This window comes from Achroia grisella, unplaced genomic scaffold (genome assembly GCF_030625045.1).
Source record: "Achroia grisella isolate CSIRO2021 unplaced genomic scaffold, CSIRO_AGI_Agris_v1 utg1062, whole genome shotgun sequence".
Classification (NCBI taxonomy): Eukaryota; Metazoa; Arthropoda; class Insecta; order Lepidoptera; family Pyralidae; genus Achroia; species Achroia grisella.
The window spans coordinates 2,214,425-2,229,679 of record NW_026712566.1 but is presented as its reverse complement, the minus strand read 5'-3'; the positions used below and the strand labels follow the sequence as shown (position 1 = coordinate 2,229,679).

The 15,255-nt window shown below is 32.1% G+C and overlaps 1 protein-coding gene across 1 annotated transcript; it reads left to right on the top strand.

Annotated features, from left to right (window-relative positions):
* The first annotated feature begins 2,976 nt into the window (after nucleotides 1-2,976).
* LOC131854890 (uncharacterized) lies at nucleotides 2,977-15,224 on the top strand. Its single transcript, XM_059206074.1, has 15 exons — nucleotides 2,977-3,078; nucleotides 3,589-3,838; nucleotides 4,210-4,338; nucleotides 6,190-6,326; nucleotides 7,281-7,551; nucleotides 7,920-7,949; nucleotides 9,268-9,339; nucleotides 10,281-10,337; nucleotides 10,566-10,604; nucleotides 10,962-11,000; nucleotides 12,043-12,240; nucleotides 12,899-12,952; nucleotides 13,038-13,139; nucleotides 14,778-14,880; nucleotides 15,148-15,224. The coding sequence occupies exons 2-13, from the start codon at nucleotides 3,638-3,640 to the stop codon at nucleotides 13,086-13,088; spliced, it is 1,278 nt and encodes a 425-aa protein (XP_059062057.1). The 5' UTR covers nucleotides 2,977-3,078; nucleotides 3,589-3,637; the 3' UTR covers nucleotides 13,089-13,139; nucleotides 14,778-14,880; nucleotides 15,148-15,224.
* Nucleotides 15,225-15,255: the final 31 nt, after the last annotated feature.

Below are 15,255 nucleotides of genomic sequence, written 5' to 3'. Positions count from 1 at the left end.
CACAAGTATTAATTATGTACAGACAACAAAACAAACTAATAACTAAATATATATTGATATATTTTCATAGCGACAACAAAAAAAATATAATTTCTAATAAAATATAAAACTTACTTGTAATGCAGTGGTAGTAAGTAGTTTGGTTAAACTAAGGTTTCTTCATATTTGAAGTACTTCTTATTGTATCTCTACTAATAAACAGGTCAATTTAAAGACAAATTCTATATATTTTTACAATAATTTATATACTTTTTGTACATATAAGTAATATTCATAAATTACAATACTATTAAATTAATTTAGCACACTGTACATATTAACGGTATTCAAAGTCTAATAAGTTCTTTATTTCTATTTAAAATTCTCATTACATTCCGTATCAACGTAACGTATACAATTGTATTGTAACTTTAGTCAACTTAACATGTAAGTACAGTCGACAGCAAAATTCAATAGAATACGGTTGGTTGTAGTGTACAAAAATAAATTGTTGGTCTGGTCTCTTAAATGATAAAATTTGCAGCAGTATATCAAGTTGATAAGCTGTAATAAATTCTATATTTTTATACTACGATGATGACAATGATATATCTTTTTTAAAGGTAATGATTCAAGATGCATCACACTTGTAATGCATATTGAACGATTACCTAGGTACATTTTTTATCATCACATAGAGAAACACAATGTTCATATTTTGTTGATTTAAAATTGTTATTTTTATAATTCAACTTTTTGTATATAATTATTTCATTTATAGAGATTTTACGTAATCATTTAATATATTAGTATACTGTTTGCTTCATCATCAGCCCACTGCAGTCCACTGCTGGACATAGGCCTCTCCCAAGACACGCCACTGGGCACGATCTTCAGCGCTTCTCTTCCATTTTTTACCCGCAACCCTACGTATGTCGTCGCTCCACCTAGCTGCGGGGCCACCCTAGAACACGCCTACTCCAGCGAGCATCGATTCTACGACAGATATTACCAACTGCCATTTAATATATTAATATATGTCGGTGACCCTAGTTCTCTGGCGAATTACTTCGTTACGGATTTGATCCCTCAGAGAAACTCCAAGCATAGCTCTTTCCATAGCTCGTTGAGCGACTTTGAGTTGGTGGACCAGTCGTATCGTCAGTGTCCACGTTTCGGCACCGTATGTCATAACGGGTAGGACGCACTGGTTAGTTTTCAGCAATAGATAAAGAGCTTCAAGACGAATGCGTATTTTAATATAGAAAATGAAATTAAATGTTTTATAATGCATCCGCGAAACTGAGATTGATCGTAATATATAACGATCCATCCCAGCAGCACTTATAATAGGTACACATAAAAATATTCGAAAACGAATTCGAACTACTGCCGCTACTACAATTACCACGCCCGGGCGGACGGTGGCCGGTTTATCTCAGCGAACATCTGTTTTTTCGCACTTTTATTGTAGTTTTTGCTCGGCCTGATGTCATTAACACCACTGGGCTACAGAACTACAGACTGCGGGGCGCACTGTACTTACAGTTAATGTTTTCCTAGAACATCATAAAAAATTACAGCGCGTTTGAATTGCAAATAATTATCTGGAGAGCGTCGAATAAAAAATCTATTAGATATGCTATTTCTTCTTTAGTTAGACCAACAAAGTCTTTCGCTAGACAAGGAAAGACGTAAACCTACTAGGTTTATGTCTGTCCTTGTGGCAAAACTCAAAGGTCCAACAAAAACAGGCAGTTCGTTCTTTTCCAGGAATTACCTATGTAGCTAATTGGCTTCGTATGTCGAAAAAAACTAATATTTACGAAAGCGAATATTTTTAAGGTGTTTTCCCTTATCGAAAAGTAAATTTAGTGAAATATGAATGAATACACAAAATTCTCATTGTAAAACAGGATACAATAAATCATTCTATTTCGAAAATAACAATTATTTAAGAGCAAAAAAATGGTATGTAACGATCAGTCACAGCGGGTCACAGACCGCTGCCTCCGGGCCGGTGTAATGTCGGCTCATTGTTTTGTTCCCATGAAAAATTGCTTCCTAATCAGATAATGGGATAATCTCATACAATTACACGCCGCGGAATTTGGGCACGGACCATTGTGGGCCGAGTGGCGACCTTTAAACGGTGACCTAACTTAAAATGGTTTTGGACGAACAATTAACAGCAAATCAAGATAAAACATTTAAAGAAAATTAATCAGATTTTTCTAAAATATAGACTAGGGCGAACTAATAGGACGTTATTATTTTTTTATGGAAACTAGAAATCATAAACAACAGTTGCTGACGTACTGGCCACAAACTATTACAGTTCATATATGTATGTATTTTTCTAAAGAATTTTATTATATATTTTTGTATACAGAACATTTTAATATAGAATAAAGATTGTGACAAACAACAACAAATAGAATTCAGATTTAGTTCTACGATTAAAGTAACAAAACTACTTACAGTAGATTATATAATAATAATTTTTATTGTTATACAATCTACTAGTATTGTATCTACTAATATTTTATTAGTATCACACGAAGAATACTGGTCAAATGACAACTAGTCGACCGACTGACTGAGGTGATTAATTTTTATAAAAGTAACACTGTACAAAAAATACTCTTCAGATTTAGTTCTACAATTAAAGTGACACACTAGATTGAAATGTAATAATTATTTGTATCACACAAGAATAGTAGTAATTAACTTTAATTAATATCTGTTTACTGTATTTTATTATTAATACACAGTAATTTAATTTTAAAATACAGTAATCAGTTTTGTTCCTCCAATTGCCAAATGAATGATGTAAGTATGGATAGAAGCCAATGGTACTGGATTACAATGCTTACCCCATAAAGAACATACAGTGAAAATTGATAATATACAGAACTTATTATATCAAAAAGTTTAACTTTATATCTAAAATGAGCATTAAAAAGAAATAAAGTGACATAATTTTTCGTATGAAAAGAGAGTTCTGTCAAAATTGAAATCTTTTAAGAAATTTATTAGGTCTGGTGATTTTAGAACAAAAATGTGATCATAAATCGAAATATATATTCTCCAAATTGTGTACGTAAATTACATGAAAATCCTTTATAGAAATTTCCATCAAAATTCTAACTGCTAACTTCTTATATTCTAATTAACAAAATTGCAAAAGTGGTTATTACGAAAAGTTTGCGCTTTTCCATATGTAATTTAATTTATAATTACTTATATTTGCTGTCGTCGTAATGTTATTACGACGATGTTAATACACAGTTACCATATCCATTCATCCTCAGAATGTAGAAAGATATAATTATGAGAGCATAGCATAGATACAACTGTGTAAGAGAAGGGTGAAACTTTATATAAAAGACTATACCAAGTCTCTTGGTGCTCATTGTAATACTTAATCCTGCTATGAGAGAAATACCGTGGGGGAATAATGGATTGACATGATTATAATGTTGATAATAATGATGATAATGGTGGTGGTGGTGATGATATTGATGATGATAATGCAAAGTTTTTGTTAAATGGTAATTTTTTCGAGAAAATAGTAAATAATATCGTTCTATTTATTTACAATTTCAGAATATGTTTTCAATTCAGCATAAAATAGTTAATCAACATACTGTCATCAATGGATAATTACAATAAAAATAAACATAAAATGTCTCAAAAACCAGAAAGTAAATTAAAGTTAGTAAGCAGTGCTTCAGATCAAAATGTATTCTTCACTTATGTATGTATGGTAAATGATTTGAAGCCAACTGATGAAGTGATTCATAACAAAGAACAGAATAAAATATCCTTCAACTACATAAATGGAGAATCTGAAGAGGTATTTGGTCATATATATTTATTGCATGTACCTAAATTAAATAAATATGATCTCGACTGTAACTCTAGGAGGGATGGTGGAGGGATGGTCAAAAGCCCTTTTAGTTAGGGACATTATGGAGAATATTACAATTAACATGAGCACTTCTCTGAGTATATTTGAATCAATAAAACGGTATTTTTATTTTACTTGTCTTGTACTTGTTTCTTTATCGGTGTTTTTCCATATTACATAATCATTCAGAAATATATTTTTTTCTGTCAATGAGATGCGACTCCCTTTGGGATTTAGATAAAAATGTAATTAATTAATTTTTAGATAAAAGTGTAATTAATAAATATCCGAATTTATAAAATTAATTTACGATTCAGAGAAATCATGAAGATCAGCTGATACAAGTAGAAAGATCAAAAGCACTTCACGAACTAATAGAATCTCATAGAAAAGACGATACAGACCCAGAAAAGGAACATAACGAGGCTGACTCATCAACAACTTACGTAAGTCATCATGATAACCAAGAGTCTTGTTGGGAAGTCTACCGTTAATAATTTTGTATAAAGAAAACCGATTTCTAATTTAGCAAATATAACAATAAAAGTATTGGAACAATATATTATAATAATAATTAACTATATATTAATAACATATCAATAACACAAAAGAGCATAGTAACTTTTAAACAAATTTTCATGAATTTTGTATACATTAGGTTAGTACATAGTTATATACTATAGAGTGAAGAAGTATCTATACTAAAGTATCATGAAGAAGAACTTGAAGTATATATACTAAATTATATAGCGTAAATAAATAGTTTAGCGAATGAAACATGATAGTTTGTTAAAAAAAAATTTCACGTGTTAGTTTTTATGTATCATAACTATAAATTAGACCAACGAATTACTATACCAATTGTAACATGTTATTCTATTTTAATCTTTCTAATTGCCTCAAAACAATAGTTAACCAGTTAATGACTGTAGTAAATAAAGCACACATAATAAAACAGTTGAGCAACAATAACGGTATATAGCCAATTTATAGTAAAATAGAAAAATTAACATTTTAATAGTACCATATTGTTCAGTGCGCTAAATACCTAGTCATAATTTGGTTTGTGTTGCGTGTCCTTTCATAGGAGTGACATTATCTGCACTGGATCATAACACACTTCCCACACATCGCGTTTATATAATTTCAGGCGTGAACGCAAATTGTATCGACATAGTAGTAATTTATATAAAACTGTATCAATTCGGTAGAACCGATTACACTTTGGGAGATCCAGCCAATGTAAAACGATCACACACGCCAGTCTTTGTGTAAAGATATAGACCAAGCACTACTTACATATAGCCGGATCGTCGGATGTTCCCCTGGAAGAGCCGGAAGTCGAATCTCCCTTGTTGCGATTTACTCTTCTGTTTTCCACTTCGGATCTGCTGCCCACTTCAGGTTACACAACTTGATGAAAGGGTCTTAAGGTTCTTTGTCTTATACTACTTAAATTTGGATTTTATGAAACTCAGCTACGTTGCAACCGCCGTTCGCACAGAATCGAGAGACAATTCTTCTGATCATGAAAGTTATCACGTGATCAGTCGATTGATGTTACGATTGGCTATAGTACGACCAGTCAAGAAACTGGTCAGTGATTGGTCATTTCAATTCACTTAGACTGCGTGTGCGAATCGAATAAAGTAATTAATAAAAATGTGACGAAACAAAATCACTCATTAGGAAAATATATAATTAGAGTAAGCATGCAGTTCACATACGAGTAAACTAGTAACTAGTCTATTGTACATGTACAACATAAATTAAAATTGAAAAAATTGAGAGGAACAAACGTAAAGTAAATATCATTAAAAGTTTTAATGAGGATGTGAAAAGCATGGTTTGGGTCACAATGGATTCAAATTTACGAAAGGTGTACAAGTTATCTGGCACGTTTAATTCGACATCAACAGTTAAACATTTCCTCTGTCTACTCCATCAGGGGATACAGGCGTGACTATATATGTTTATTATAACTAGTGGAAAAATACCAAAAGATCTTTGAACCAGCAATAACAAATATATACATTTTAACTATAAATAAAAGAATATATATGCGTGCATGTCAAATACATGGTAGTGTGTGTAATGTTTCTGTTATTATTTAATGTATTTTTTATGCCTGATTTTAAAAAATATTAGTATTCTGCACTCGTTCTCTGTATAAACTATAAGTATGCAAAATTTCGTAATCCTCCGACCGCGCAATTTTCGTAAAAATGGATTCAAAGTTTTTGCTTCACGTTTTAATATAATGATAAATGTTGTACTTATTTAATATTTGATGACAGCCTACAACTACGTCTGGTGAAGAAAGTGAAATATCAGAAAATGAATATAGGACGCAACGCGGGATAAACCCAAATATATTGAAACTTACCAAAATGAAATGGCTCACTGAAGACCAAGAAGGTTCTCCTGATTCTAGGTTCGTATGTGATTCTGAACGCAACATTTTAGCATCTGATCTCATGCGGTTATCTGATCAGGGTCGGCTATGTGCACGTAACCCCCTGGTGTCTCAGGCGTCCATAGGTTACGGTAACCGTTTACCGTCCAATGGGTCGTATGCTTGTTTGCCACATACGTAATACTTAATCTTGAAGTAAGAGGTCTTACGGGATGTGGTGCGAATTTCATCGCCCCGAATCGTACTGCACTGCAAAGCAAACATCGAGTTACTACCTTAAAATTATCTTGTTGTACTCGTATCTAAGAAAATATATAATTACAGAAAAATTAACGCACTAACAGGTGCGAAGGTAAGAACTAGAAAATGGACATAAAAGAAATCAGGTAATTTTTTAAATTCATCCTAATCTTATTAATATGAAAGGGAGTTTGTTAGTTTATAATTTTGACGACTTAACGGCTAAACCTAATAAAATCATACCTATTAAAATTCATCTCGAAATGTTGCTTCTTTATAACAATAACTTTGAGCAATTTACACATCACCACTCCCAAGCTGAGCAGAGCTTATGTTATGGGTACTAGACAACTTAAAAATTGTAAATACCTAAAAATATAAATAGTAACCACTCAGACCAATCCAAACATACATATAATGCGAGGAATCGTACCGCGAACAAGGAAAGTAAAGCGGTGTATTAAACCGCTGGATCACCAAGGTCGTGAACGGAGTTTCAGGATGTAGGACATATTAAACTATATTTGATTGTAATTAATATATATTTCCTAATCTCGCAATTTCACTTAATATTTCTTTATTTTACCAACATACTGTGCTCATTTTCATAATTGATCCTTCAGCGATACCTTTAGGCCAGGCTGATGCAGCATTCCATTTTCAAATTTCTTCCCGTCTCGAATTAACGTTTTGTTTCCTTATTCTTCTACTTACACACAATAATATTTCCAGCTCACCGTTACTTTCTCCCACAAATTCCTCCACAAGCACCAACGGTAGTAATGAATCTGACGATGAAATTGAAGAACAAATCAGCGTCAATGATAAATACCTATCAACAATTCTACGACTGGATAAAGAGCACAATATGTTCGGATTATCAAACATCACAATCGTCAGGTCACGGCCATCGAGAAAATTGAGAAAAGACGACGAAATGCCTGCTTTCCACCAAACTGCTGTAGTACAGATCTGTTGTGGCAAAAAGTGCTGTAAACACAGGGTAGGTAGTTAGTATTTCTATGGTAGTACTTATTTCTCACTCTATATCATAAAATATTGAACTAGTGGCACGCCCCAGATACATTTAATGCTGAGTTTTGTACATAATAGTTTGTGTCACTCTGGTATAACTACCCTTACCCTTGTAATTGTAAAAAACAGGGCGATGGGATTGTTAGTAAAGGCTTCATTGCTGGCAATGTACCGTGTCAGGTCGACCTCCACGCGGTCTCCCCTAATAACTATGGTGGTTAATTTATAGTCAATTTGTCACGATGGGTAAATTATCGAAACTACATTCCGCTAGTGATAATGATCCATCAATATCTATTAACAAAAGAAATAAGGTTATTTCTATTTTATTTTCAGAGTAAGACTGATCTCCCAGCTTCATTGAAAGTAAATACAGTAACTTATTCTAATTACAATACATAATAGTTCATTGTTACACGAAAATTGTAGAATTAAAATTTGTACTTGTTTGTATTTGTATTTTTGCGTAAATATCATGCTTCTCTTTGATGTTGACGTTAAATGAAAGACATTCTTACGATCAAATTAATCAGCCTATGTAACATATGTATTAGATAATGTTTTTATTATAGCGCAATTAATATGACAATATTTAGTTAAAGAACTTGTAGTTACTTACATTTGAATACATATTACTTGATTTTGGTAGAAGTCACTGCATTTGCAATCACAGAGCAATATTAATTAATAAGAATTCATTCAAAATTTAATCTATATTACAATTCGTAATGCTTCTAAAAAAGAAATGCAGGCACAGTTCTAAACAAACATGCCGCAAAAACATTCATATAATAGTTTCATAAAAAGATTATGTTGTTTTAGTGAACAAATTCTCATAATCCAATAAATACAGTATAGGTAAGAAATAAAAAAATATATTTTGCCGGGAATAATATTTTAGGCGGGAAATCTATTAAAATGTTATTTATGACGACTCGGTACGTAGTATATTCGCCAAAGAGAAGTAAAAATTACTATTGTGTTATTTTTAGGTTTGAAAGACAATTCTAAATTTGAAATTAATATGCCAGTTTGGTTCTTAGTCATTAGCGTCACTGAGTAAATAGTCACTATGTTTATTTCACTCTAAATCCCCCGGTTCTGCTTTGCGTAGCACCAGAAGCCTTTGTCTGACGATCCCTGCTCACTCCTCTACATATTATTCGATATATTTGCCCTGGAACTCTTTCACTGTCCTAGCCATTCGCCTTTGGAACTCTCTACCACTCTCCATTCGATCCGCTCAATCTCATACAATATTTAAAAATCGTCTAAGGTCTCATTATCTGTCCCTATAGCAAATTTTTTTTTTTTTTTCCTATTTAACTCTGAAATCTTCCAATATATTGAATATATGTATGTATATTTATTTATATATATATATATATATATATGTATGTCTATTAATTAGTTTGATAATTCTAGTGTCTTGTGTGTGCCATCTACCTCTTCTGTGTATGTTAGTCCTATCTTGCAGGTTGTCTGTAAGAAATTGCTTATAGCGATAAGACCGCCTTTTGTTCATAATTTTCTATTTATTGTTTTTCTTTTTCTTATTGTATTTCCTCTATGTGCACAATAAAGAGTTTATTATTATTATTATTATTATGTTTTAGCATATCATTGTCTATATCGATTTACTAATATACTTATAGATATAATGAATTGACAATAATGTTTTCAGTGGGGTGGATGTCGTAGATACGGCGTTGATTCTTGCGATATTATTTGCCCTGGAACCTGCGCACCGCTGTGTGTATGTACAATATTTTCATTTACGTATTCAGTGCAGAGTTGTGAAGCATTAATATTTATAGCTGTAATTTTAAAGATCAACCATAATGATTTATTTGAAATAAATATGGTACATAAAAGTTGGTACAAAATTATTGAGTATTCCACATTTTTGGCTGTTTATATTGTGTGCATAATGCGGATATAAATGTGAATATAACACATAATAACTTCTTAGGTAACAAATATATAATCATAAATCCTCCATATGATGACTGTAAAAAATCGTCTACGTGGGTCCTCATCGTGGACCTCAGTCTAACCTACATCAGCCACCAAGCAGCTTGCATGGTAGGCTGTGTTCCGACTGTGAGGTTACGCAGTAAATGTAAAGCATAAAAGGCAAGACATCTTAGTCCTATAGAATGGTAATGCATAAGTGATATCGCGGGTATATCGCATATGATAACGTAAATTCCACAGATTATCATCACCAACACCTTGTAGTAATTCCAATTTAATACATACAAAAAAAATACAAAGCTGTATGTGTATCTATTCTCATGCTTAATCTTTATAAAAAGAAATGCCTAATAATAATATGTCGGTGCATTGTAAAAAAAAATTTTTATCGGCTTTGGATGACGCAATAGATATTGCACAAGCATATGAATTCGTGGTTATTAATTAAATACTTATGCTTCAGGACGATCCCCCCTGTCCACTGTATGTAAGTAAATATTATAAATTGAATATAGACTTATAGAGAAAGATTCTATACTTTACTAATAAAAGTAATAATTATGTTTCTTGTAGTGTGGAACTTGCCCTAAAGAGAAGTGCAAATGTAAGGTAGGTATTGTATATACTTAATTATTTTAATAATTATAATTAACATTAAATAATACAATACAGAACTATCTGTATTATTAGGCTTAACATTATAAAAATGTGTTTTTAAAGGTCGCGTGTGCACCTGCTAAATGTATGATAAACTGCGCCAATTCCTTTGGAATGAAGGTAATTTTTTATTATTATTATTATTTTATAAATAAACTATAAATAGTAGTTTTTATTAATCCTTTATTTATAAAATAGATAAAAAACATATTTACTAAATATTATTTTTGCCATGTGTAACGTTTTTATACTGCAATAAGAAAATAATGAATCTAAATCTAAATATAAAAAAAATACAAAGTGACAGAAATTAGTAATGTTACTGATGTTAATTATTTTTCTTTTCAGATATCTGTGAATCGAAAACCTAAATACGAACCATCGCCGGTATGAAACTGTTTTATTATATTTTAATTTATTACTCCTGTAAAAATACTTTATTGTGTCGGACTCCGTAGTATTTTTTTTGTCATTGGAAGGGTAATAACCGTCGCCTATATAAAAGAAAATCACTACAGACATTATGGTTTCATATGATGTATTTGATGCCTTTCTGGTGTTGTCATGTTCCTTATCTTGTAACATATTTATTCATTCTTCAACCGAAACACATTATAGAGTGTATCTTTTATTCAAAAAGAGACAATGTAAGTATTATTTGCATACTTCATTTTATTAATAATCAATTAGGTACATTAACGTATTAGAATACTGACAGTTTAATTAAAGAATTAAAATTTACAGATCGAATTAACTCCAAGATCCAGTTGTATTTTGCAAAAGGTAATCGAATAATATAATAATAACTTTGAAAAACTTACACAGCGCCATCTATACCCAAGTTAAGCTAGCTTAAGGTTGTGTTATGGGTACTAAATAACTGATACAAAATCATTTTTTTTCGTAATTACATACATATTATACATAGAAAATACCCAGGCCGATACAAACAATCATACTTATGTATACAAATGTTTGTGCTGTGCGAGAAATCGAACCCACGACCATCAGAAATAAGCCGGTGTGGTACACTACATAAACAAGCGAGGCCGTCGAATCTATGTAATTGTATCTGTTGTCTAGTACCTATAACACAAGCTTAAACATGCTATATGTAGCACAAGTACTAAAGAACATACAGGTCATATTTATGAATACAAATGTTTGCATCGTGCGAGGAATCGAAACCGAGATTGTGGTTTATTTCTGGTGAATTGGCTACAATAGGTTAAATGACCTAACTTCCTGCACTCGCCCTAGCGACCTCCACTGGTGCCTCGCCATCATATACCTTATTTTTGTAGGTCACGATGAATAAAGGTAATTAGTTTTTAATTAATTATGTGTACATTTTTTTTTGGATGATAATGGAATGGTGCACCCGCCTGCGCTAACGGTTTACGCTGGCGGGGCACCAGTGGAGAATGATAAGATGAGCATGAGGTCAGGTCAGTTAGCCCATCGTGACAAATTCACCAAGAATTTATCACGATGGTTTCCAGTCCACATTACTAACAATCCCCTTTCCATCTATATACATATTTAAGCGAACGGAATTGCTAACAATGGGACCTCTAGGTCCCTTAGTTAGCTATATCCCATTGTTAGCAATGTACCATGTCAGGTCAACCTCTATACCGACCTCCTGAAAACCGGTTAATTCCTAGTGAATTGTACGCAATCTTCTAACTTACTGACTAGGAAGTCAGTAAGTTAGCCTTCTAGTTCCTCGCCAGCATATTACCGCCAGCGTATTACCGCCAGCTTATTACCGCCAGCTTATTACCCTTTCATTGTCATTAATTAAAAAAAAATCACCCACCAGCCAATCTCCGCAAGATCCTGCCATCATCTACCTCAATGTGTTCCACCATCTTCATGCTTCCCCTACTTGATGCCGTGCTTCTGGCCGGCGCGGTCCGGAGCACCATGCAATACGCCAGCGAGGTGCTTCCACAACCCACCGTGCCGGGCTCCAAGAAGATCCCCTGCTATTTTGCCTCCAGAAGAAACATGTCCATCAGTAATTAATACCTCTTTCTTATCTTGCATGTAATTTGGGTTATTCGCGTTCATGAATGGAAAATAAATTAAATCTTGCAGATGAAGCCGCGATATCCATTTATAGTAATAATAGTTCGCGCGAGTTCGTTTACATCATACTTACTTGACATTTACCATCGTATTTCGCAGAAATTTCATTTTTTTTTAATATAGTCTGTGTAATATTCTAATTTATAAGCAGTGTTACTATAAACTTTCATTAAACACCCATCCATACTCACAAACTTACGCATTTACAATTTTCGTAATATTATAATCTTAATAATCTTCTTAGAATCTGGCTATCTGTTTGTTACCTTTCATGACAAAAATTTTGATCGTATTATATTGAAATTTGACGTAAAGATAGATTATAATTGCACAGTTTTTCGGAATGCCATACCATGAGTACCAGGTACTCATGGGTGGTCTCATTATGATCACAGGGGTCAACCCCCTTGGTACTGTTTATGTATTATATATAGGCGGCGGTTACCACTTACCGTCAAGTGGGCTGTCAGCTTGTTTGCCATTCCAATTAAAAAAGGTTATGTTTTGTTATTTTCTTTTCTAACTATTCTAACTTTATATTAATTATTTTTTGCTAAATTTCTTTTTTTTATTAACATCATTTTCAGAAATGCGATGATAAAGCGGCTAAAACGAAATGCCAAAATCTTTGCTGTTTCGGGGTAACAATTTATTTAAAATATGTTTTATATATTTTTATGTAGATATTTAATCTATTCGTTTGTTAATTGGATATAAAATTTCCAGAATAATCCTGAAACGAAGAAAGAAATTGAAAGTAGATTTGGACACAAATAAATTATGGTCATTCCTAATGAGAAATGCTTTAAATCTTGTTCATGTACAGACGTAAGTATATTGCTATATATGTACTTCTTATTTGATACTTTTTTCTTTGTATAGGCAAAATTTGAACTCACGACCTTATTAATTAACGTGCGTAATTTAGGATCACGACGCTTTCAAATACTACAATATGTATTATACAATACTACTAAATGTATTATTATATTAATATTACGACGTAAATTGGCTTATATCGAAATATTTTATCCCGAAAAATATTTGTCTATTTAATATGTGCTATCAATGATCTGATGCGAAAATTACTCTGCCCGTTATCCTTTCACCAGAAAATGACTAAACGAGCCTAATGAAATTTTACGTGAAGATATATGGTATCTCGAGGACAAACATACGCCATCGGGGGAAGGTGGATTGTTAGTCATGTGGATTAATAGGGTTACCATTTCTAGCAATGTACCATGTCAGGTCGATCTCCACGCGATTTCCCCTGGAAACCATCGTGATAAAGTCCTAGTGAATTTGTCACGATGGACTAACTGTCCTAAACCCATGCTCATCTTATCATCCTCCACTGGTGCCCCGACAGCGTAAACCGTTAGTGCAGACGGGTGTAACATTCCATTATCACCCTTAAAATATATATATAGGGCATCTTTTATCTTAACAAAAGCAAATGATAAACAAAAGTTATAACATATATTCAAAACTTGTATTTAAAAGTGCAATAAAGTATATATATATATATATGATGAATTCGCGGGTATATAATAAATAATAAAAAAAAGTAATTATTGTTGCTAAGTTCAAGCGCGTTTGTACTAAAGTGTGGCACAAATTGTATTTTTGAAACTGCAACACTACAACGTCAGGTTTTCAGCGGGCCAGAGACAAATACGTTAACCATTATACGTTTATATTAAAAAGTCGCTAACGATTGCATACGCATAATCATACGCATCCATTGTAAAACAATTTCCTTGAATAAAAAATCTAGCTTAGAATCTCGATTCTAATTACACTATCAAGATTCTCATCTCACGAAAAGGCGCAAATACAATTAAATATATATTATATTTATATTACATATATATATTTAATATAACTACATGCACGTACATAAATACGAACACACGTACAATATGTTTAAAAAAAAACTATTGGTAATTATATTATATTCATCACATCTGACTACCGCAAGTGGAATACAAATCGCGAAATATCATATAATTTTTTTAATCCCATTTAAAAGTAATTTCTCATATTATTGACCTGAGAGAGATTTTGTACAAAGTCGTCTCCATAATGGTTTTTGTACACCTTTTTACGAAAATTGCAGAGACATAGGAGATGAAATTTGAAGAGAGAGAAAGAGTGCAGAATGCTATTTTTTTAAATTATGCAAAAAAATACATTAAATCAATGAAGAACATTACATACACACACTATAAAATTATCGTGTCACACACAAAACGGCTTGACCGATTTTCATGAAATTTTATGAGCGTATTGAGTAGGTCTGAGAATCGGCTAACATCTATTTTTCATAAATGTTAAGGGTAGTCCAAAATTTTTTTTTTTATTTTAAGGCAAAACAACGTTTGCCGGGACAGCTATAGAACTATAATAATGTTCATGTTTCGTGTGATAAAATAATTTTAATACTTGCTTTGCAGCCTTCTACACAAAAAACTAAAATAACGCCTGGAAAATGATTACCTTCAACGGATAGCATAGATGCGTATTAGAAGCGATGTGGATGAAAATTCTATGAGAATTTCGAAAGGTTCTTAATTTTATTTATTATTAATACTTAGGTACATTTTTATTGGATTAATAATAATAATGTCAGGACAATTCACACAGCGCCATCGGGTACTAGATAACTGATACAAATACATAGATTTATATTTTTTTCGTAAAAACATACATACTGTCACAACTTTAGAAACTTTGTGTTATGTATGGAAGATATGTTGGGAGTGAACATTATGTATATTTAACATTAGAAATTTACAAAAATGTGTATTTTTTATATATATTTCATTTCCAGGTATTCAAATATTTACCAACCCTTACTGCACCAACTATATGCAGAGAAAAGTAGAATATACAAAAATAAATTCTATACAATACAGTCTTGTTTTATTTCAATATAAAA

Excerpts from the sequence above, each read along its gene's own strand:
- LOC131854890 (XM_059206074.1), top strand. The coding sequence starts at position 3,638 with ATGGATAATTACAATAAAAATAAACATAAAATGTCTCAAAAACCAGAA. Across the intron at positions 7,552-7,919 it reads AAAAGTGCTGTAAACACAGG|AGTAAGACTGATCTCCCAGC; the intron begins GTAGGTAGTTAG and ends TTTTATTTTCAG. Across the intron at positions 12,953-13,037 it reads AAAATCTTTGCTGTTTCGGG|AATAATCCTGAAACGAAGAA; the intron begins GTAACAATTTAT and ends TAAAATTTCCAG.